Raw genomic sequence first — 24740 nt, 5'->3', positions numbered from 1 at the left:
GAAAATGACCAGAACCTGCTGGGACTTGAACCAGCAATACGATTTTCACAACACAGTGCTGGCTGCTTCTCCATAAGAAGTCCGAAGGTAAGGAAGCCAGAAATCCCATGGAGAGGCAAATGTAAGGAGGCGGTAATGACCACTCCATTCCTACAGGGTTTCATTTGTTCTAGTTCATTTTTCTGTAGAAATGATGAAAATTGAATATACTTTGCGCAAGTTGCTTTAAAAAAAGTAGTCTTGACAAGTTTAGTCTTTCAATCCTCGAAGAGGAAAACAGAGTTTACTTGTTTAAGATTGTAATATGGTCTTTTCTCCTTTTTTATTTTTTGTTCTTAACTTTTAGCGAAATATTAAATTAATGCTCATTCACTTAGCCAAAGTTAATATCGGGAGAAAAATCTAAAAAACCACATCGTTGTTGTGTAATAAGATTTCCTTTATTATCCTTCTCTTAATCTGAAAACAAAAGAATCGTGTCGTATTGCCCAGGCTTTATAACAATGATTTTGATTTTTGAAAATATGAACCTTATTTTCCAAGGTTTTTAAAAAGTAGACCTATTCCAATTAGTTCTAACAAAATTCGCACCATCAGAGACAACATCGTTCCTGTTGAGAGGTAAGTAGTTGGAACGGCTGCCTGACAACTGCGTCTTCCATACCTATTATTTAAGTCCTTTGAATTAGAGTTAATCTGCAGCATCATTTCTTGAGTAACACAGTGTTTGTTTCCTAAACATAGAACTTTACTTAAAATCCATGAGGATTTCATCTTGAAAATCAACATTCAGTTGGGGAACAGAAACTTCGTGCTCTGCAACCACTAGGCTGTAACTCAGCATGGGTATGTGGAACAGACAGGAAGAGTCTCAGATTAGCTTGTTATTTAATGGTCAAGAACTCCATTTCTAAAGATTATACTTTCAGGGATCATTTCTATAGTTTGTTAGTAGAGAAATTTCTCTGGACATGTAGGGCACACAAGAAAAAGAAAAACAAAAAACTTCATTTATATGTTCAGGTCAACAGTCTTCTATATACGTACACTCTCCCTTAGTAGGGTTCAGTGATTCACAAGTATTAGGATTATTTAACATTAAATAACTAAAGAACAGGCTAGGCACGGTGGCTCATACCTGTCATCCCAGCATTTTGGGAGGCAGAGGTGGGTGGATCACCTGAGGATAGGAGTTCAAGACCAGCCTGGCTGACGTGGTGAAACCCCGTATCTACTAAAAATACAGAAATTAGCTGGGCGTGGTTGTGTGAGCTTGTAATCCCAGCTACTCGGGAGTGTGAGGCAAGAAAATCACTGGAACCCGGGAGGTGGAGGCTGCAGTGAGCCGAGATTGTGTCACTACACTCCAGCCTGGGTGACAAGAGTGAGACTCCGTCTCAAAACAAAGCAAACCAAAAACTAAAGAACAGAGAACAGAGTTAATGGGTCTTGCCAAAGCTTAGACTATTAATCTACCTTGTAGTTTGAGTTCACTTTTAAATAGCTCTACATAACATCATTATGTCTCTTGTTATAAGAGTACCAGTAAATGGAAATGTTACACATGTGAACATGTTTCACTTCATATCCTACTAACAAGTACCTTTCATCTGCAAAATTATTCATTTTTTTCCTCAGGGTAGAAGATTTCAAATTTTGTTTCTTTTTTTCTTTGTAAATCTCCTTTAACCAATTATAGTTAGAAATTAGAGCAATATTTCTTATGAAGAAAGCAATGCGATTTGAACAAACTTTTATTTACTCATTCATTTATTTTTTTTGAGACAGAGTCTCACTGTCACCCAGGCTGGCATGCAGTGACACAATCTTGGCTCACTGCGGCCTCGACCTCCTGGGCTGAGTATGCCCAGCTAGCATTGTGTACTTCTTGTACAGGGTTTCTCTTGAACTCCAAGACTTAAGTAATCCACCTGTCTTGGCCTCCCAAAGTGTTGGGATTACAGGCTGCTAGCACCTCATGGGTAGAGACCGGAGATGCTGCCAAGCAGTCTACAACATGCAAAATAGCTCCCCACAACAAAGAATTATTTGGTCCAAAATGTCAATAGTTCCAAGGTTAAGAAACCCTGTTTCAGAGTAATCAGTTATAAGCATATTAGTTGATAATATTTGAAGATATATAGTGCACAGAGGATTTATTGCAGAGACCAAAACTAATCCTTACCATGATTTGATTTTAAAATACATATTTTTCTAGGTAAATCCAATGTGATGTTCCCCTCTTGCAACTTCGGCCATACATTAGCTAATTTATGAAGGAATTTCTGTAGAAACAACTCCAAGCCCGTTTCCTCCTGCCCTAGCAGGAAAAGGTCCTGGCCATTGGTTACAGATGACAACTGTCTCTGCTAAGGCCTTTACAACCTAGATCTTGCAATGAGAAGGCAAGCCCAAACCCAAGGGTGAAAGCAATGATCACATGCTTCTAACTCCCGACAGTCAAGTTTTAAGTAAAATCACTAATGGCTCCTACGTTTTTTTGTTTTTTTTTTTTAGTAGTATGTTGGTACTTGAAAAATGTCAGTGAAACAGGTTTTTCTGGCAGCACTGATTTTTTTTTCCCCCTCTCTTTAATGGTCAATACTAATATGACTTACTTTTTAGCCTTAGGAAACAATCTCCTGGTCTAAGGTGCTTGAGTGGGCCGATCCAGCTATTATCAAGAACCTTTGAGAACAAAATTCTCAAGCACTTCTGAGTCAAATAGGTGAAACCTCGACTGGCCTGACTATCATGGAACCTGATGACTTTGATTCTGAAGACAAAGAAATATTAAGCTGGGATATTAATGATGTGAAACTTCCACAGGTATGTACTTGCTAAAAAAATCTGCCTTCGGCTGGGCGTGGTGGCTCACGCCTGTAATCCCAGCACTATGGGAGACCAAGGCAGGCAGATCACAAGGTCAGGAGTTCGGGACCATCCTGGCCAACAGGGTGAAACCCCATCTCTATTAAAAATATAAAAATTGCCGGGCGCGGTGGCTCAAGCCTGTAATCCCAGCACTTTGGGAGGCCGAGGCAGGTGGATCATGAGGTCAAGAGATCGAGACCATCCTGGTCAACATGGTGAAACCCCGTCTCTACTAAAAATACAAAAAATCAGCTGGGCATGGTGGCGTGTGCCTGTAATCCCAGCTACTCAGGATGCTGAGGCAGGAGAATTGCCTGAACCCAGGAGGCGGAGGTTGCGGTGAGCCAAGATCGCGCCATTGCACTCCAGCCTGGGTAACAAGAGCGAAACTCCGTCTCAAAAAAATATATATATATATAAAAATTAGCTGGGCATGGTGGCGCATGCCTGTAATCCCAGCTACTCGGGAGGCTGAGGCATGAGAATTGCTTGAACCCAGGAGGCGGAAGTTGCAGTGAGCCTAGATCGTGCCACTGTACTCCAGCCTGGTGACAGAGCGAGACTCCATCTCAAAAGCAAAAGAAAATCTGCTTTCAACATTAGGCTATGAAGTCTTGACTATTAATGTACAGAGACCTGGAAGGAAATTGGTGAGGGTTCCAGCTGAGTAAATTCCTGTCCCCCAGAGCTTCAGCTAGACAGCTGCCTGAGGGATTTTAAGAGGAGATGGCAAGACCTACGATTTGAGTGGGTCTTTACTTACCAGACTCCCACACTTTTAAACTGATGCAAAGACATTGTTACTTCCCCTCTCTTTCAAAGTTGGCTTGACTCAGGTTGTACTCCTTCTGGCTACATGGTATGATTAAAATCCACGATGATTTATTTGGCCATAAATTGACTTTGTTATGCTCAAGTCCTCATACAACCTTATTTGCTGTAATGATGGTTTTAACTCAGATTCATGTCTAACTGGAATGTGCTAAAATCCAAATGATATTGTACTCTTGTGGAATACAGCATGATCTTCTTCCTTTTTTCCTCTTCTTTCTTGCCTTCCTTTCATTCGCCTCCCTCCCTCCCTTCTCTCTTTCTCTTTCTTTCTTTCTCCTTTTCTTTTTCTTTTTTCTTCCTTTCTTTTCTTTCTTTCTCTCTTTCTTTCTTCTCTTATTTATTTATTTATTTATTTTTTTTGGAGACAGGGCTGGCTCTGTCGCCTGGGTTGGAGTGCATTAGCGCCATCTCAACTCACTATAGCCTCAGCCTCCCGAGTTCACGTGATTCTCCCACCTCAACCACCCAAGTAGCTAGGACCATAGGCACATGCCAACACACCTGGCTCATTTTGTATTTTTTTAGAGATGGAGTTTTGCATGTTGCCCAGGCTGGTCTTGAACTCCTGGCTCGAGCGATCCCCCTGCCTACCTGGGACCACAGGCATGCCCTGCTAATTTTTTTTCTTTTTTTTTTGTAGAGACAGGGCTTCCCTATGTTGCCCAGGCTGGTCTTGAACTCCTGGGCTCAAGCAATCCACCTGCTTCTGCCTCCCAAAGTGCCGGGATTATAGGCATAAACAGCCTGGCCACTTCTCCTATTTTGTAAATACCATATATGCACTGAAATACAGTGACTTGATTTCACATTTTCTTTGGAAATTGGCTTTTTTTTTTTTTAAACGTGGTTTTGCCTGGTCTTTTGGGCTAGAGTGCAGTGGCACCATCATAGTTCACTGCAGCTTGAATCTCCTGGGCTCAAGTGACCCTCCTGCGTCAGCCTCCTGAAAAGCTGAGACCACAGGCACATGCCACCGTACTTGGCTAATGGAAAAACAAATTTTTTTTGAGTGGAGAGTCTCACAACGTTGCCCAAGTTGGTCTCAAACTACTGGCCTCAAGCAGCCCTCTGTCTCAGCTTCTCAAGCAGCTGGAATTATAGGCACATATTAGTTGTTTAACACTCATTCGTTGTTTAACACATGTATCATTGCTTACTTCCCTGTTTTCCTTTCTTAACATTTAAGATGTTTTCCCTGGAAGTTGTTTGGAAAGGTGCCTAGAGGGCTAGGACTGGACATCATCAGTACCAAGTCATGAAAAAAATCAGTTCAGTCTACCTGATTCTGAGTAATAAGGAATTTGAGTTATCAGAAGCAGGGAAGAGGGAATAGAGATTTCCTTATCTTTGTAACTGTTCCAGAATTTCTCTCTAATGAACACTTCCTTTTGTTTCTCTTTATGCTTTTCCTTAAATTTCAACCCCATCCCCTCCACCCCTCCCGCTGCTCGCTACCACTCCTCTATATCCTTTCCTGATAGGCCTTGGGACAGAGCTGGAGAACAAAAAGTATGCCCCACTTTCCATCCATTTATGAATGGTTCTATAAACCATAGTTGAATCGTGCAAATATCTATTTTAGGGATTTGTGTTTGTTGTTGCTCTTAATTAGTATTAGAATTATTGTCACTATTGTGGGGAAACCTTAAAGTAAACTTTAATTACTCTTGGCTCCCAGGACCTATATTTTCACCTATTTCTAACTTCGTGATTGCAGCACCCAAGTTGAAGTTGGACAGACACAAAATCAAGAGTTGAAGTAAACAGATATGTAGAAGACTTTACAGTGTCACGTTCTAGAGCAAGAGTTTTAGTGAGCTTGAGAACCTTGTGAAATGGTGGTGACACTGTGTCTTAACAGGCAGTTTTTTTCCGGGACAGGATTCTTCATCAGATCTATAAACAAGAGATGAAGAACCTCTTTCCTATAGGGAAACTTGAGGCTCACAAAAGTTCACGTTCCAACATGAATTTCCAAAAGTATTTGCAGCTACCCAGGAAATTAAACTAAGAAATTTATAGCAAAAATGCACATTTGGTTTTAGAAATGTATTTATAGTTCATTAAAAAGTACTAAGATTGCTCATGGAAGTAGCTAAATGCCTTTCAATTTGTTAAATATACTGGGGAAATGATCAAAAATGCAAATATTCCTTAATATTTTCTGGGTAGAGAGAATACCATCCTCCTCTGGGTTTGTGCTGGCTTTGTCATTGGATCACGAAGCAATTGAGCTCTTGGAAAGATTTTCAAACATTAGATTTTGTATGGTGTGAGCATATCTGGAGGCAGAGGAGTGTACTATGAAAAGCACAGGACTTGAAGACAAATGCCCTAGATTTGAATTCTAGTTCCAACTCCTTTTTTTTTGTAGAGCCTTGAGTTGTTTACCTTTTCTGAAACTTCCTTTCCTCCCTGAAAATGAGGGGGTTGTGCCAAATGGTCTGGTATGTACCTATTAGTTCTAATAGTCTAGAATTCTAGAAATGTTACCCTGTGCCTAGCACAGTGCCTGACGTGTATGAAACAACAAATGTTGAATATGGAATTCATTAATGAATGGCTGCATTGTTTAGAATCTGTGTGAGTCTGGAGAAATTGATTTTCTTAAGTCTTAGTTACCTCCTGTAGAATGAAAGTAGTAATTCTCCTCATATTCTGCCTCAATCTCTAAGATGTTTAGAGTAGTGTTCCCTAAATATATTCTGTAGAGTACAAGTTACATGGAGGTTTTCTTTTTTTTTTTTTTTTTTTTGAGGCAAAGTCTCACTGTGTTGCCCAGGCTGGAATGCAGTGGCGTGATGTTGGCTCACCACAACCTCCGCTCTTGGGTTCAAGTGATTCTCCTGCCTCAGCCTCCCAAGTAGCTGACACTACAGACAGGCACTACCCTGCCCAGCTAATTTTTGTATTTTTAGTAGAGACGGGGTTTTGCTATGTTGGCCAAGCTGGTCTCGAACTCCTGACCTTGTGATCCGCCTGCCTTGGCCTCCCAAAGTGCTGGGATTACAGGCGTGAGCCACTGTGCCTGGCAGTTACATGGAATTTTAATAGGTACTATGAAGAAAGAAAAAGAACAATATGAGGCTCAACAAGGTTAAGCAGATTTCTTGACTGCAGGCTTGGAGCCTTTTTCACCCTCCTGTGCACTGGTGATTCTCCCAAGGAGGCTGTTGTTAGGCAGTGTTACCCTAACCTATTTTTGACCATGAAACTTTTTCCTGAAGCTCTTCAGGTGGTTGATGTTTGCCAGACTACCTTTTTGGCATTTAAAAAATGTGATTCGGAGGATCACATGCAATGGCTTTTTATGATTATAAATTTCTCTAATTTCACTCTCTGTCCCATCTGTCCAGATCACTTATAGTTTATATTTCATAATTTTTTATTCTTGCAGGAATATTACTTATGCGACATGTAGGAAAATTCCTTTTCTGTTTATCTTTTCAAGTGCTTCAAGTTTCTTTCTCTCATTCTTTCTTTCTTTTCTTTTCTTTCTTTTCTTTTTTTGGAGACAGGGTCTCACTCTCATTACCCAAGCTGTAGTGCAGTGGCGCAATCCTAGCTTACCACAGCCTTGAATTCCTGGGCTCAGGTGATTCTCCCACCCCAGCCTCCAGAACAGTGGAGACTACAAACACGCACCACCACACCCATCTAATTTTTTGTATTTTTAGTAGAGATGGGGATTCGCCATGTTGCCCAGCCTAGTCTCGAACTCCTGAACTCAAGAGTTCTGCCCATCTCGGCCTTCCAAAATACTAGGATTACAGGTGTAAACCACTGTACCCGGCCTTCAAGTTTCAAAATGATTACCCAAATTCAAATTGCATCGCTGGTCTGAGAAACTCCATGTGTCTTTAAATAGTTCAGATACATCAAGATTTATGGGTTAACTTTGACAATAGTGAGCAGTGATGTCCTCACTAAGATATCAGACATTTTTGAGAAACTGAATTGTGGGAGACACTGTAGTAGGCTCAGGGATACTGGGGCTGTTAAGCTCTGTTAATTTCCATGGAAATGCTCATGATCTTCTGGGCTAGTAGAACAAGATCACTGCCCAAATAGAGAATCAATGCCATGTAGAAAAGTGCTAAAAGAGTTTGAAAGAGGGAGTGTGTAATTCAATATGACTCTTGCCTGGGGAGCAAAGCCAGAAGAGTTTGTGTAAGGTTAGAGGAAAAAAAATTAGATCAATCATCTATGATTTATGTCATTAACTATAGCAACAGTCTGAATTTAGGAAGCATGCTGGTCTGGACAGCAGGAAAGAAACATAATGCAATGAGTTGCATTACTCTCTGCTTGGTATTACCCATGGCATTTCCATATAACCATCCTGGCAAGGGCTTTGACTATCAAGGTCACTGTAGGGAACCAGGGTCTGAAGACTCAAATGTTCCCACTTTAGAGAGTTGTGCACAAGTGTTCAGCATAAAGATTTTGGGGGCTGCTGGTGGTTTGGAAGCAGACCATCCTAAGAGGACTCGGTTGTTTTATAGGTAGTAGAAAGCCATTAGTCTTGTTGGGCTGGAAAGTGTCAAGATCAGATCCTAGGGCTTAGAAAGGCCTCAATTCTTCTAACTCCACTTGCCCTCAGTAAACCTTTCCTCTCTTGTATTTGTTTCCTGTATGTTGCTTATGTTGCATATGCCTTTTAAAATATATATATATTTTATGATATCCACCCTTTATTTTTATTTATTTTCATTTTTTGAGATGGAGTTTTGCTCTTGTTGCCCAGGCTGGAGTGCAGTGGTGCAATCTCGGCTCACCGCAACCTCTATCTCCCAGGTTCAGGCGATTCTCCTGCCTCGGCCTCCCAAGAAGCTGGGATTACATGTGCCACCTCGCCCAGCTAAATTTGTATTTTCAGTAGAGATGAAGTTTCTCCATGTTGTTCAGGCTGGTCTCGAACTCCCAATCTCAGGTGATCCACCCGCCTCAGCCTCCCAAAGTGCTGGGATTACAGGCATGAGCTGCTGCGCCTGGCGCATATGTCTTTACAAATCTCATTTCCCCTGTTTCTGAGCATTCCTCTATTTTTTAATTGCATTTCTCTTCAATATAACCTGCAGGAAGCCAGCCCAGAACTGCAGGCACTCAACTTAAACCATTTTTTTTTTTAAGGCAAGAGTCTGTCTGTTGCCTGGGCTGGAGTGTGCAGTGGTGTGATCTTGGCTCACTGCAACCTCTCTGCCTCCTGGGTTCAAGTGATTCTCATGCCTCAGCCTACCACGTAGCTGGGGCTACAGGTGCACAGCACCACGCCTGGCTGATTTATGTATATATATATTTTTAGTAGAGATGAGGTTTTACCATGTTGGCCAGACTGGTCTCGAGCTCCTGGCCTTAAGTGATCTGCCTGCCTCAGCTTCCCAAAGTGCTGGGATTACAGGCATGAGCCACCGTGCCTGGCCAAGTTAAACCATTTTATATATATATATATATTTTTTAATTATAAAGATGGGCTCCCATGATCACTGGGGCCTCTGCTATTTGGGCCAGAATTCTGCCACTCTGTGCTTCTGGTGTGATGCAGTTAGGAGCATTACTGTATCTGTGGTAGCAGGGACTCTTCTGGTACCCTGTAGCAGGTCCCTTGCTTAGCTGGGTGGAGTAGAAATGGAAGGGAAAAGAGAAGACAGGTAGATGAGAGACAGAGGTCGAAAGCTGGGGTAACTTGGCCTAGCTTAGTGTTTTCAGAGTAAATAAGGAACATTGTCCTGAGTCTTGATCGCTTGACTAAGAAATACCAAGATTAGTCTAATGAGTAATCAGTAATTCTTTTTTTTTTTGAGATGAGGGTCTTACTATTTTGCCTAGGCTGGTCTTGAACTCCTGAGCTCAAGCAACCTTCTGCCTTATCCTCCTGGGCAGCTGGGATTGCAGACATTCCCCACCATGCCTGCAGACATTCCCCACCATTACTCCTCCAAGAATTAAGGAGTAATTCTTGAATAAACACAAAAGCATTTTGTTGAGTTGAAATTCTTTCCTTGGTAGCACTTGGAGTTTTATTTCCAGTTGGCCCAGAAGAGGTAAGTTCCTGAAAAGTTGTGTATAAATCAAAATATTGGTTAAATATTTGTTCCTGTTTTCCATGATATCTGACTTTTTTTTACCTCTATATAATTTGCTTTAAAGTATATTTGTTTGCTATTCCTGTTCTATTTGGAAACATTTATTTATAAGCCATGACTAAGCAATTTATATAATTAATGAAAACCTGGAAGATAATTACTTTATATGAGGATGGATTATATTCTGAATGAAAATCAATTTCAGAATATGATCATATGATAATGTAAATATTTTTGATACTTTATTTCAGAATTTGTATTTTAGGGCCGGGCGTGGTGGCTCAAGCCTGTAATCCCAGCTCTTTGGGAGGCCGAGGCGGGTGGATCACGAGGTCAAGAGATCGAGACCATCCTGGTCAACGTGGTGAAACCCCGTCTCTACTAAAAATACAAAAAATTAGCTGGGCATGGTGGCACGTGCCTGTAATCCCAGCTACTCAGGAGGCTGAGGTAGGAGAATTGCCTGAACCCGGGAGGTGGAGGTTGCGGTGAGCCAAGATTGCGCCATTGCGCTCCAGCCTGGGTAACAAGAGCAAAACTCCGTCTCAAAAAAAAAAAAAAAGAATTTGTATTTTAATTTATTAGTTTTATATAACAATACATACTTAACTTCTTCAGGTATCCTCTTAAAACTTCAAGTAGTTGAATAAATTAGAATGAGGTGTGGGTAAAGGGTGTTCTAAGAGTGCATAGAGTTACAAAGATTTTGATTTACAGGATTAAATCCATTAGTAAAAAACCATCCCCAAAAGCCATAGAAATATCAATTAACCGCCCCCCCCCATGATGTTACCCAGGAGATTATAAAATATAAATTAGTTAGGTCTACATGTTGGAAACCTTAGAAATATTCCCTTTCAATTATAAACTTCTTAACTAAGAGGAAAAACAAAGAGTTACTCATGAAAAGTTAAAAATTAAAACAAACAAAGGATCTAAAAAGAAGAAAATATTTCGTGGGGATTTGCTAAACATGATGAAGAAATGATTATTCTTTCTTATTAAATTTTACCTCTCTGAGGCCTTGGTTTAACAGTTTTCAGAGATCACAATCATCCGACATTTGGATTCCTTTGCATTATTGAGATCTGGGTTTTCTCTTAATTTCAGTGTAAAAAGACATCAAAGACCTCACTAACCATCCAGGTCAAAGATTAGGTAAGAATAAATGGCCCAGAGACTAGCTTGATGTGAGTATATTTACTCCTAGTGATGTTCTCAGTCCATACATTGTCCAAATTATTACTGCTTTTTTTTTTTTTTGAGACAGAGCCTTGCTTTGTCGCCAGGCGCCAGGCTGGAGTGCAGTGGTGTGATCTTGGCTCACTGCAACCTCCACTTCCTGGGTTCAAGCAATTCTCCTGCCTCAGCCTCCCAAGTAGCTGGGACTACAGGCACGTGCCACCACACCCACATAATTTTTGTATTTTTTTAGTAGAACGGGGTTTCACCATGTTGGCCAGGATAGTCTCGATCTCTTGACCTCATGATCCGCCCACCTCGGCCTCCCAAAGTGCTGGGATTATAGGCGTGAGCAACCACACCTGACCTACTGCTTTTTTTTTTTAAACAAAGCACTCTGTCACCCAGGCTGGAGTGCAGTGATGCAATCTTGGCTCACTGCAACCTCTGCCTCCCAGGTTCAAGCGATTCTCCTGTCTCACGCTCCCAAATAACTAGGATTACAGGCATGTGCCACCGTGCCTGGCTAATTTTCGTATTTTTGGTAGAGACGGAGTTTCATCATGTTGGCTAGTCTGGTCTTGAACTCCTGGCTTCAAGTGATCCACCCGCCTTGACCTCTCAAAGTGCTGGGACTACAGGTGTGAGCCACTACACCCGGCATTACTGCATTATTAATAGAACTGGAGAACTAAGGTACCAGTGGAGGGACTCTCAGGAAAAAGACTTAAAGGATGGTAGAGATCATTTCTTCCTCTACAGGCAAGGAGTCTTTGCTTTAATCAGAACATCTGAGATGTTCTCACAGATATATTCCACCCCTTCTGGTTCGTGGGGTCTATGGCTCTGACCAGCCTGAAGAGGCCATTCACCTTTAAAGCATGAAAATCTCGGCTTTCCTCTAAGTCCACCTTGACCTCATCTCTGCTAGCCTGACAACTGTGTTTTTTATTGGAGTCATTCAAGTGCACCAGTAGTTTTTTACAGTCCAATATTAGAGGAAAGTACACTCAAAAAAATTTTTTTAGTAGAGAGATGTGGATTCTACTGTGTTGCCCAGGCTGGTCGTGAACTCCTGGCCTCAAGTGATCCTTCAGCCTCGGCCTCCCAAGGTGCTGGGATTATAGGGGTGAGCCACTATTCCTGGCCAAAAGTACATATTTTAATGTTTTAACCTACATTATTATTTCAAAAAATAAAATATTATGCTTTCTATGGCATTTCTGTGACAGAAAAAAAGGGGGGCGTTGTTTGTAGTTTTGGGTCACAAGAAGGAAGGGAGGGAGGGAGGGAGGGAGTTTCTCTCACCCCAGGCATTGAGTCTTAGCAGGCCTAGAATTACCTGGGAATTGGGGAGCAGAGGGGACCATTTGGAAAAAGCAAATGGTTCAACCAGCATCCTGGCCTGGCCATCCAGAAAACTCTGCTGTAGCTGCCTAAGGGACCACAGGGAACTTCTCAGATGCCACCCTCCTATTATTTAGACCCTTTCCCCTTCCCAAACCACAGTAGTTACAGCACAGCACACAAAGGGCCAGCCACTGTTGTGCCCTGAGAAGGAAGGTTGTAGAACAAGAGGTGTACCAATTAAGTTTTTGTTTTATAGAGACTTGGACTCTTTTTTTTTTTGAGATGGAGTCTCACTCTGTTGCCCAGGCTGAAGTGCAGTGGCATGATCTTGGCTCACTGCAACTTCCGCCTCCTGGGTTCAAGCAATTCTCCTGCTTCAGCCTCCCAAGTAGCTGGGATTACAGGCACACGCCACCTTGCCCTGGCTAATTTTTTGTATATTTAGCAGAGACAGGGTTTTGCCCTGTTGGCCAGCCTGGTCTTGAACTCCTGACCTCAGGTGATCCTCCCGCCTTGGCCTCCCAAGGTGCTGGGATTACAGACGTGGGCCACCGCGCCAGCTGGGACTTGGACTCTTATCTTACATTCAGCTTGGCAAGGTTTAAAGCATAAAGAGACCTCTTCTCTCTTCCGAGAGCCAGTGACTCTTACAACCTCATTGACTGACTGAGGGTGGTTCCAGATCTGGTAGAATAACAGTTAACACTGAGGTGGAGCCCTGCTGGGTGCAGGGCACTGTTTCAAGTGCATTGTGTGTATTAATTCAGTAAGTCCGCAAAACCTCCCTGTGGGGTACTCCTGTTACCCCATTTTACAGAGCAGGAAACAGAGGCACTGAGAAGAAAAGAACTTCCTTAAGACTCATACCCAGGCAGACAGTGTACCTCCAGAGTCCAAGCTTGCAGCCAGGAGTCTCAGTCTCAGCCAGATAGCAAATATTGTAGTCTCTGTGGGCCATACAGTCTCTGCTATGGTGGTGTAAAAACATCCATAGACAACACTGAAGTGAATGAACATAGATGTGTTCCAATAAAACTTTATTTACAAAAAACAGGCAATGGGCAGGATTTGGCCCATGGGCCTTAGTTTGCATACTATAGCTCTTAACCACTACATAGTACTACGCTGCAGGTACATAAAACTCAGTCATTTACATAAAACTCTCTCATTTATATTTCCTCAGACCACCTCAGGCCCCATGACATTCCATTCAACAATTATCATTATATGGAATCTATAGTTTACAACACATCTGCTCTTCACAGCACTTTTGTGAGGCAGGGTTAATCAGTGTCCCGGTTTTAGAGAAGAGCTAAACAAGGCTTTAAAGACAAAGTTACTTGCCCAGAGTCTCAAATTACAAAGTTCTTTGGCACATTCTACACTTGAAGTCTAACTCAATAAAAGCCCATCTAGCCTGACACTGACATTTACTTTTTTTTTCTAAAATTTGTCCTTTTTGTAAATATATTTTGGGCTGTGCTTTCTGGTTGGGGAAGCAAACAAGAAGCACCCTAGTTGCTTCTTCTGGACCTTCTAGAATCTTCTATTTTGACCTTCTAGGACGTTCTAGATGAAAAATGTTCTTACACCAGGCCAAGTCTCTGAAAGCCGTAGGGGATGGGTACAGCCTAAGTTTAACTGCTGACACTGCTTGCTGATTCTCATTCTAAGAACCAGGCAGGATAGGTCAAATGCGGCATCTGTGCACCAATGTAGGGCCTTGGAATATGAGCCATGACATCACACTAACAATTATTTAGAGCTTACAGCATGCTAGGTGCTGTGCTAAGTATTTAATATATATAATTGTATTTAATCTTTAGAAGAACACTTCAGGTAGGCAGGTCTCATTATTCCTATATTACAGATGAAAAAACAGGTACAGAGAGCAAAATAATGTGTGCTGTAAGGACTAAGTGTCCTGTGTCCCTGACTTTTTTTTGAGATAGAGTTTTGCTCTTGTGGCCCAGGCTGAAGTGCAATGGCGAGATCTTGGCTCACCCCAACTTCCGCCTCCCAGGTTCAAGCGATTCTTTTACCTTAGCCTCCCAAGTAGCTGAGATTACAGGCATGCACCACCACGCCTGGCTACTTCTTTGTATTTTTAGTAAAGACAGGGTTTCTCCATGTTGGTCAGGCTAGTCTTGAACTCCTGACCTCAGGTGATCTGCCCGCCTTGGCCTCCCAAAGTGCTGGGAGTACAGGCATGAGCCACTGCACCCACCCAAGCTTCCTTTGATTATTGTTTTATTTTGATCAAAAACACAACTTAAAATTTCCCATCTTAACCATGTTTAAGTGCATCGTTCAGTCATGGTAACTGTATGTACACTGTTGTGCAAAAGAGCTCTAGAACATTTTCATCTTGCAAATGGAAACTTTGTTCATTGAACAACAACTCCCCTTGTCTCTGATGTATTAAAGGAGAATTTAGTCAGATGTTCATACGCAGGGCATAGTGCCAATCCAGGGCAATAACAGAGACACTTCCAGTCAAAACAAGCTCTTTCTCATTCCCGTGCTACATCTGAGGCATGTGAATACAGGAGTAAAGAAAAAGAAAGGCAGTCTCTGGGGGAGGACTTGGCTCTTAGGTCTCTCTGACCAGGCCTTTCCATCCTTCCCACTGCTCATCTCTGGTGACATTGCGTAAACCTATATGACTCCCAGAAGGTAACCACAGCGTGGTACAAGGTAATATCTCACTATCCCACCACAATGTTTTCCACAGTTTATTTCGAATTTTTGGGGAAAGGGTCTTGCTATGCTGCCCAGGCTGGTCTTGAACTCCTGGCCTCAAGCCATCTGCCCACCTCAGCCTCTTGAGTTGCCAGGACTACAGGCATCTCCACCACACAGGGCCCTGTTTTCCACCGTTATTGTGCAAGAGCATAGCCTTACTTAACCTTCAAAAATTTCTACTGAGAAATGATCATTACTTGTGTCACTGAGGGCTAGAGAAACATCAGTCAGATGGAACTCACAGTGGCTACCGCTCGTGGTCCAGAGGCCTGATGCCTGATGGACACAGCACTCAGTTGCTGCTGTTGTGCTGGGCTCACTGATCCCGCTGTCAGAATTAAACGTAGGGAAGCTTTTGCCAAAGGTCTCTTGCCCAGCTCCTAGATGCCGAAACATCCTTCCTGTTTACTGACTCCACAGTAGGTTATAGCTTTGTTTTCTTTTTCTTTCTTTTTTTTTTTTTTTTTAAGATGGAGTCTCACTCTGTCACCCAGGCTAGAGTGCAGTGGTGCGATCTCAGCTCACTGTAACCTCTGCTTCCTGGGTTCAAGCAATTCTCTGCCTCAGACTCCCAAGTAGCTGGGATTACAGGTGCACACCACATCCGGCTAATTTTTGTATTTTTAGTAGAGATGCAGTTTCACCATCTTGGCCAGGCTGGTCTCGAACTCCTGACCTCATGATCCACCCCTCTTGGCCTCCCAGAGTGCTGGGATTACAGGCATGAGCCACCGCACACAGTCAGATGACAGCTGCGTTTTCCAGCTTAAACTACAATCGTATTTGTTTTGTTTCTATCAGAACGTGAAAAAGACAGACTGGTTCCAGGAGTGGCCAGATTCCTACGCCAAACACATTTATAGCTCGGAGGACAAGAATGCGCAGCGGCACCTGAGCAGCTGGGCCATGCGCAACACCAACAACCACAACTCCCGCATCCTCAAGAAGTCCTGCCTTGGTGTGGTGGTGTGTGGCCGCGACTGCCTTGCAGAGGAGGGGCGCAAGATCTACCTGAGACCTGCCATATGTGACAAGGCCCGGCAGAAGCAGCAGAGTGAGTAGAGCTTGGTAGCACCAGCAAACAGCTGGCATCCATCAGATGCCCCTGCCAGATGGGTCACCGTATCCCAGCACCGCCCTGGGATGCAATGCTCACCCTGGAGTGTAGTGGAGGCCAAGGCTGTTCTGACGTGGAGCAGATGGAGGGGAACCAACCAGACCTCTTGTGTCCCAGCAGGGACCTCACGTATTTGCTATACCCAGAGTGCCCACCACCAAAAGGGTTAGGACACCAGACTCAAGGCTCCTGTTCCAGGGAAGATGGTAGGTGTGGTGATTCACACCTGTAATCTCAGCACTTTGGGAGGCCAAGATAGAGGATTGCTTGAGCCCCAGATGTTCCAGACCAGCCTGGGAAACATAAAGAGACTCCCATCCCTACAAAAAATTTAAAAATTATTTGGCTGTGGTTGCATGTGCCTGTGGTTGCAGCTACTCCAGAGGCTGAGGCAGGAGGAGTGGTAGAGCCTGGAAAGTCAAGGCTGCAGTGAGCCATAAGGAAGCCACTGCACTCCAGCAAGAGTGAGATCCTGACTCCAAAATAAAGGAAAAATGGCTGGGCGTGGTGGCTCATGCTTATAATCCCAGCACTTTGGGAGGCCAAGGTGGGAGGATCACCTGAGGTCAGGAGTTTGAAACCAGCCTGGCCAACATGGTGAAACCCCATCTCTACTTTAAAACACACACACACACACACACACACACACACACACACACACACACACACACACAAATTAGCCAGGTGTGGTGGCGGGCACCTTAATCCCAGCTACTCAGGAGGCTGAGGCAAGAGAATCCCTTGAACCCAGAAGGTGGAGGTTGCAGGGAGCTGAGATTGCACCACTGTATTCCAGCCTGGGTAACAGAGCAAGACTCTGTCTCCAAACAACAAAAAAAAAGAAAAATGTATCACTTAAGGTGGTAATGTTAATTCATCAATGACCGATGTAAAATTTAGAAGAAAGTAGTTTATTGGACTTGCCACTGGACCTCTTGTGGGTCCCTGAGTGATCTCAATGTGTGCATTAATGTGGATGGCAGCTGTGAGACCAAATGAGACGTTAGACTCAATTCCATTTATTTAGGCTTACATCATAGTCACATGCTGAGATATTTGTTCGTTTTTAAAAACAAATTCACTGGATTATGAAATAGATACATTCAGCATGCCCTGTACCTTGCCCACATCAAACCTCAAGTTACTTTATATTTTTCCCAGTAGTTTGTCTTCAAAACTTGCTCGGTCAGGACCTGGTATCAGTCATTTATACCTCTGTGAAAATTTAGTAGCTGCATTCACTCTCCCATGTGGCTTGGCTCCTTGACCCTTAAACCCTAGCCTCTTGACCCTTAGACCCTTAGTTCTCATTAGGAGGTGAAAGAATTTCTCTCTCTCTTTTTTTTTTTTTTTTTTTTTTTTAGACAGAGTCTTGCTCTGTCACCCAGGCTGAAGTACATTGGTGCGATCTCGGCTCACTGCAACCTCCACCTCCCAGGTTCAAGTGATTCTCCTGCCCCAGCTTCTTGAGTAGCTGGGACTATAGGCACCCGCCACCATGCCCGCTAATTTTTGTATTTTTAGTAGAGATAGGGTTTCACTATGTTGACCAGGCTGGTCTCAAGCTTCCAGCCTCAAGTGGATCCACCTGCCTTGGCCTCCCAAAGTGCAGGGATTATGGGTGTGAGCCAACATGCCAGCCAGAATTTCAAATATCACTAAATAAGTAGGGAGAGGTTTTTGAGCAGAAGAGCTCTTCCCTGACCTGTGAAATACCCGACTTGGTAGGCAACCACTTCCCCTATCCATGTGTGAGAGCCATCTGGGCCATTTTGGAGTCCAGGCTTCCTAGGGTCAGGGGTAATATCTAGTGAATGGAAGCCCATAAAACTCTGCCCAGATTTATCTTCTGCCATCCTAGAGTCAGGCCTAAAATCTTTAGGGCTGCACAGGAGTCAACTGACATGGTTCAGCCAGGTGTGGTCATTTTCCTCTGCTCTTTTGTAGGGAAACGCTGTCCCAACTGTGACGGGCCTCTGAAGCTCATCCCGTGCCGAGGTCACGGGGGCTTCCCGGTCACCAACTTCTGGAGACACGATGGACGCTTTATATTTTTCCAGGTTGGATTTTTGAGTTAGTTATGGGAGTTTCATTACTGAGGAGTTTCATTAGAGGCTAGAGATGCGCAGATGAATGAGATCCTGCACCAAGCCTGAGGGCTGTCCCTCTGAGACAGCAAGTGTCTGTCCCCCGCACTTCTAATAGATGTTTGAAGTGCTGGGGAGCTCTAGAAGGGGAGCTGGCTATCTCTGTCTGCACTCCTCAGGAGAAGCGGCAGCTAATCTAGTCACACTGAGGTTAGCACAGTGCTACTAAGCATGCTGCTTGCCACTGGTAGCCTTCAGCAAACCTGAGTTCTAATACCAGCTCTGACTTTTCACTCGCTCTGTAAACCTGACTGAGCAGGTGACTTTCTTCCTCCGAGCCCCAGGTTTCTGTAGAATGTGTAAGGAGTACTAATGGGGCAGGGGCATCAACAGTGGTGAAGAATGGACCCTGACTCAGACTGCCCGGGTTTGAATTAGTGGGATGCTGGTAAACCAGCTCTCCAGAAAAGAAAATGTCCTGATTTGTAGCATTTGCCAACTTCTGTAATGGAAATATTCCAACCATGGCTGATTTCAAGCCAGCAGTCCTTTTTAAAAATCAGCCTACAAAATTCCTGAATGTTTAACTATTGACTCTCAGGTTGGCCAGCTCCAGGGAGGGAAATCCTAGTTCCCTCACCTCTGGAGGAGGTTATCCATGGGGCATAATCGTTCCATGCCTCAGTTTCCTGTTCTGTAAATCGGGAGTGATAATGATAATATGTACCTCAAGGGTTGTGCTGAGGATGAAATGAGATACAAGGCACACAGTGTTTATATCAATGTCCTGTCCATACTACAGGAAGCATTCAATAAGTGTTACATATCACTGTGATTATGGCTTCGCTGGGTGGGTGAGAGGCAGGCAGGCAGTAACACGGTGGGCTTGGAAGCTTCTTCAGAGGTTCATCGAGTCCTGTTACAATAGGCAACTGCCATACCACCCAGGAGGAGGACACACAGTGAAAATGGACGCACCATGAAGCACAGTCTAGTCAGTGTTACCTCGTTTCCTTTTTGCTTCCCTGTCTCCTTTCAGTCAAAGGGAGAGCATGATCATCCAAAACCAGAAACCAAGTTGGAAGCCGAGGCAAGAAGAGCCATGAAGAAAGTGCACACAACACCTTCCTCCGTCTCCTTGAGCCTGAAGGGGAGCACAGAGACCAGGGTAAACCTTCATCATGTATGTTCAACACATGTAGTAGCTTGCCATGCCTATGCTGGGGGCAGTAGATTTCCCGGGTACCTAGCTGACACAGGAAAGCCAGAAATCACGGATTATCAGGCACCTGCATTTCACCACCCACCTCCCGGATTTCCATACATCCTCAAACAGATTGTTTTCTTAGCACACTCTACCAAGATGAAATAAGCAAGCAGTTTCTGAAAATGATGGCTATCCCAGGGTGGCAATGGTGGAGTGGAGGCTACTCCCCACAGACAAACTGTGACACGAAGGCCACGGCTTTATGGGCAGCAGATCATAGGTTTTTGCGTTTGTCTGCTTAATATGGTTAGTAATTCCTATACTTTTTCTACTGTTCAAAGTTGCACATTTCTTTCTGGGAGAACAGAGATGGAGCTGGTCCATTCCCAGAGACTCTAAATGTACTTTATAAAGGAAAATTGTAATTGGGTCTGTTGTAGGGAAATGTGAGTCCCCCAAACCCAAATGGCTGTTCCCTTATCCTTTCTCCCAGCCATAGGACAAGTCAAGGGGCATCTCAGTCCCTCATCCACTCTACCTGGTCACAGCCCTTTTTCTCTAGCCCCTGAAACTATCTCCTTGATAGGTAGTAGTGTTACCTAAACAAGAGCATAATTTAATTCTCAACCAGATTCTTTTCTTAATGATTAATTAAAGAACAATATACTTCCCCCATTTAGAAAAATCTACCACTCGTATTCTAGAGGTCTGAATAATGGTTCAACAAAATCCCCATGAATTCAGAGAAAAATCTCTTGAGGAAAGGAAAAACAGCAGCAGCAACTATGGTTTCTCACACTCCAACCAGCACTGAGAAATAGAAAAGTCAAGGGTGGAAATGATGAGAGCGAGAGACCCCTGAGATCTGTACTGAGTATAATATAAATCTTTGTAGTTATACTTTGATTTTTTGTAAATAGCTCCTTGTAAGTTTCTCAAAAAGGCAATTAGGGGGCCAGGCACTGTGGCTTATGACTATAATTCCAGCACTTTGGGAGGCCAAGACAGGTGGGCCACTTGAGGTCAGGAGTTCAAGACCAGCCTGAACATGGCAAAACCCCATCTCTACTAAAAATATAAAAATTAGCCGGGCATGGTGGCACACGCCTGTAATCCCAGCTATTGGGAGGCTAAGACACGAGAATCGCTTGAACTCAGGAGGTGGAGGTTGCAGTGAGCCGAGGTCGTGCCACGGCACTCCAGCCTGACTGGGCAACAAAGCAAGACTCCATCTCAAAAAAAAAAAAAAAAAAAAAAGGCAATTAGGATATCAGATTTGTGTTTTGTGTTTGAGTGTGAAACATCTTAAACACACTCATGTCTCTACAGAGGGTAGGGAAATTCAGCTCTTAACTGGTTAGTAGGCTTTAACATGGAAACAGAGACAGCCTTTGCTTTTTTCTTTTTTGTTTTTTGAGATGGAGTTTCACTCTGTTGCCCAGGCCGAGTGCAATGGTGCGATCTTGGCTCACCACAACCTCCACCTCCCGGGTTCAAGTGATTCTCCTGCCTCAGCCTCCCAAACAGCTGGGATTACAGGCATGTACCACCATGCCCGGCTAATTTTGTATTTTTAGCAGAGACAGGGTTTCTCCATGTTGGTCAGGCTGGTCTTGAACTCCCAACCTCAGGCGATTCGCCCACCTTGTCCTCCCAAAGTGCTGGGATTTGTCAGGCATGAACCACCGTGCCTGGCTGCCTTTGCTTTTTTCAAGCATTTCATGGTTGTGTTCAAGCTGCTGCATGTTTGTACGTCAAGTATTAATATGTAAGGAATGAGGAAAGTCTGACGGAGTTCTTATTTGTGCAGAGTAACTCATGGATGCCTATGGTAGTGGTTTTGATTTGCTTAACTTATTAACAGGAGCATTTCACTTTCCTTTCCAGTCTCTTCCAGGTGAAACCCAAAGTCAGGGGAGTTTACCTTTGACTTGGTCTTTCCAGGAAGGTGTCCAATTGCCTGGTAGTTACAGTGGACATTTAATAGCTAACACTCCTCAACAGAACTCACTAAATGATTGCTTTTCCTTCTCCAAGAGTTATGGTCTGGGAGGAATCACAGATCTGACTGACCAGACTTCCCCTGTGGACCCCACGAAGCTCTATGAAAAGCGCAAATTGTCTAGTAGCAGAACCTACGGTAGTGGAGACCTGCTTCCTCCTTCTGCCTCCGGAGTCTACTCTGATCATGGTGATCTGCAAACGTGGAGTAAAAACGCTGCTTTGGGGAGAAATCCTCTTAATGACAACTGTTATTCCAATTATCCTTTTTCTCTGACCAGCTGGTCTTGCAACTTCTCTTCTTCCCAAAACTCTTCAGAACCCTTTTACCAGCAGATTCCATTGGAGCCATCTGCAGCCAAAACTGGCTGTCCACCATTATGGCCAAATCCAGGGGGTAATCTTTATGAAGAGAAGGTACATGTGGATTTTAACAGCTACGTCCAGTCCCCTGCGTACCATTCACCTCCGGAAGACCCCTTTCTCTTCACCTACACCTCTCATCCTCACCAGCAATATTCACTGCCAAGCAAGAGCAGCAAATGGGATTTTGAGGAAGAAATGACATACTTGGGTTTGGAACACTGCAACAATGAGATGCTTCTGAACCTGTGTCCTTTAAGATGACTCAACTCTCGCTAGGTGCGCCCTCGACCCCCAAAATGGGGAAGGGCTGAAAGAATTTCCTTAGGAAATAATTTTAAAAACATAACCACAGATAAATGAGAATCATGATAAGCAGTAGACAAGGCTTTTTTTTTTTTTCTTTTTTTTTGGAGATAGAGCCTCTGTCACCCAGGCTGGAACGCAGTGGCACAATCTCGGCTCACTGCAACCTTTGCCTCCTGGGTTCGAGCGATTCTCCAGCCTCAGCCTCTCGAGTAGCTGGGATTACAAGCACCTGCCACTGTGCCCAGCTAATTTTTCTATTTTTTGTAGAGACAGGGTTTTGCCATGTTGGCCAGGCTGGTCTCAAACTCCTGACCTCAAGGGATCCGCCTGCCTCAGCCACCCAAAGTGCTGGGATTACAGGCGTGAGCCACCGCACCCAGCTGACAAGAATTTTTTCTTAACATGAGTAATCCTTTGGCTCCTTCTCCTTCACTCTAGTACTTCCATCCTTGGTAAGGAATGGAAACCTGTCCCGTCTAGGATGTGAAATGCCCTCTGCTTTTTCCCCGACATTATTTGGGGTTCCCAGCAGCACCTCATTTGCATTGCATGCTGGGTTTTCATTGTCACTGTTGCAAATTGAGTAGAGCCGACATGTGAAATGCCCACCAACCTAGAATCTGTTCTATGCCTTCTTGAGAACTGAGAATGAAGAAATGGAAATGGATGGTGGAAGAACTGCCTAAGGTGTGAAAAGCTGAAGATTCCATCACTGAAGTACTGAATATTTTGTCTAGTTTGAGACTAGTGTATAAAATACATGTTTTCTAGATGATTTCTAAGACTTGTGAAGACAAGGAACGCGACGTCACCCCATTTTTCATAAAGACAAAGAACAGCAATGTTAAATTGCCATATGAAGAGAAATACTAGTGATGATCGTGGTCTCCTTGCCTCCCGTTTCCTTCCCTCTTCCTCACTGACTTCCCCTTGCACAGGGGCTTTTGTTTTGTTCCATTTATTCTTTATGGCACCTATATCAATGTGGGGTTTGTAATAGGTGAGAAATGTTTGCTTAGAGAAGTTTTTGTGCAATTAGCCTGGCAATGATTGGCCGGCCATGTTTGAATGCCAGTTTCTCCTCTTTGCTGAAGTACTTTATAATAAATGTAAGCCTAGACATAAAATCTGGAGAGAACCATGCAATAAACAAATATTTTCAAAGTAAATGATCCCTTCTCCTTCATTAAAGTATTAACAGATGCACATGATACAAAATTCAAAAGTGAAAAAAAGAAGTCTATTTCTAGTCTCCTATCTGTGACACTGACCAGTTTCTTGTCTATTATTCTAGATATTAGCGAAGTTCTCTGCATATATAATTGTATATAATATGTATGAAATATATTACATAAAATACATACACACTTTTTTTTTGAGATAGAGATTTGCTCTTGTTGCCCAGGCTAGAGTGCAATGGCTCAATCTTGGCTCACTGCAACCTCTGCCTCCCGAATTAAAGCAATCCTCCTGCCTCAGCCTCCTGAGTAGCTGGGATTATAGAGGCATGCATCACCATGCCCAGCTAATTTTGTATTTTTAGAAGAGACAAGGTTTCTCCGTGTTGGTCAGGCTGGCCTCAAACTCCCGACCTCAGGTGATCCACCTGTCTCAGCCTCCCAAAGTGCTGGGATTACAGGCGTGAGCTACCATGCCTGGCCCACACACATATTTTATATATATGTATTTGTGTCTATATATATATATATAATATGCATATATGTAGAGAGAAAGACGACATACTTGATATCATCAGATTCATGATTCATTTTTAACACGGAATTTTGTCATTTTCGGATCCAATTTGAGCATTAGGTTCTTATAAGCATATAGGATCACAGCTGTTTCATTTTTAATGGTGCATTATGCGTTAAATGACGATTATAATTAAATAGTCCCTATTGATAAACATTTTGATTTGTTCAGAAAACATATTGGCCAGGCATGGACGCTCACACGTGTAATCCCAGCACTTTGGGAGGCCAAGGTGGGCGTATCGCTTAAGCCTGAGCAACATAGCGGGACCCCGTCTCTACAAAAAATTAAAAATTAGCTGGGTGACATCATGCATACCTGTAGTCTCAGCTACTTGGGAGGCAGGAGGATCACTTGAATTAGGGAAGTTGATGCTTATCAAATCAATGAGCCATGATTGTGCCACTGCACTCCAGCCTGGATGACAGTCTCAATCAATCGATAAAAACCTTATATATTCAGTTTAGCAGAATTCTAAAGCACATACTTGAGTAAACATCATCTGGACCAAGAAATAGGACCTACTGGCATTGCAGAAGGCCCCCTGATTGTGGATTTCAATCCCACCCACTGTTAGTTTTATACATCTATTGTTTTCTGACCATAGATTAGGATTTAGGACATAGCACCACTACTCGCACGCATTCTTCCAGCAATTTACAAAGATCAGATGTATTGAAGTACGGTTTACATACAATAAAACTCAAATCATTTTACAGAGTTTTGAACACTGTACATGTGGTCATTGTACACAATGAAGCCTCACCAAAATCAAGATATAGAACATGGCAGTTCCCCTGAAAAGTCCTGTTGTGCCTTTTCCAGTCGAT

General features: G+C 43.4%; 1 protein-coding gene and 1 pseudogene across 1 annotated transcript; both read left to right on the top strand.

Moving 5' to 3' along the window:
• Positions 1–23324, top strand: GCM1 (glial cells missing transcription factor 1). The gene is made up of 6 exons (XM_017542884.2): positions 1–87; positions 2626–2829; positions 15873–16125; positions 18136–18248; positions 19315–19443; positions 21370–23324. Exons 2-6 carry the CDS (start codon positions 2755–2757, stop codon positions 22108–22110), a joined length of 1311 nt encoding a protein of 436 aa, XP_017398373.1. The 5' UTR covers positions 1–87; positions 2626–2754; the 3' UTR covers positions 22111–23324.
• Positions 914–1007, top strand: LOC119473313 (annotated as a pseudogene).
• Positions 23325–24740: the final 1416 nt, after the last annotated feature.

This window comes from Cebus imitator, unplaced genomic scaffold (assembly GCF_001604975.1).
Source record: "Cebus imitator isolate Cc_AM_T3 unplaced genomic scaffold, Cebus_imitator-1.0 Scaffold148, whole genome shotgun sequence".
Classification (NCBI taxonomy): Eukaryota; Metazoa; Chordata; class Mammalia; order Primates; family Cebidae; genus Cebus; species Cebus imitator.
The sequence above is the reverse complement of the archived record's forward strand: the minus strand, read 5'-3'. Positions and strand labels throughout refer to the sequence as shown.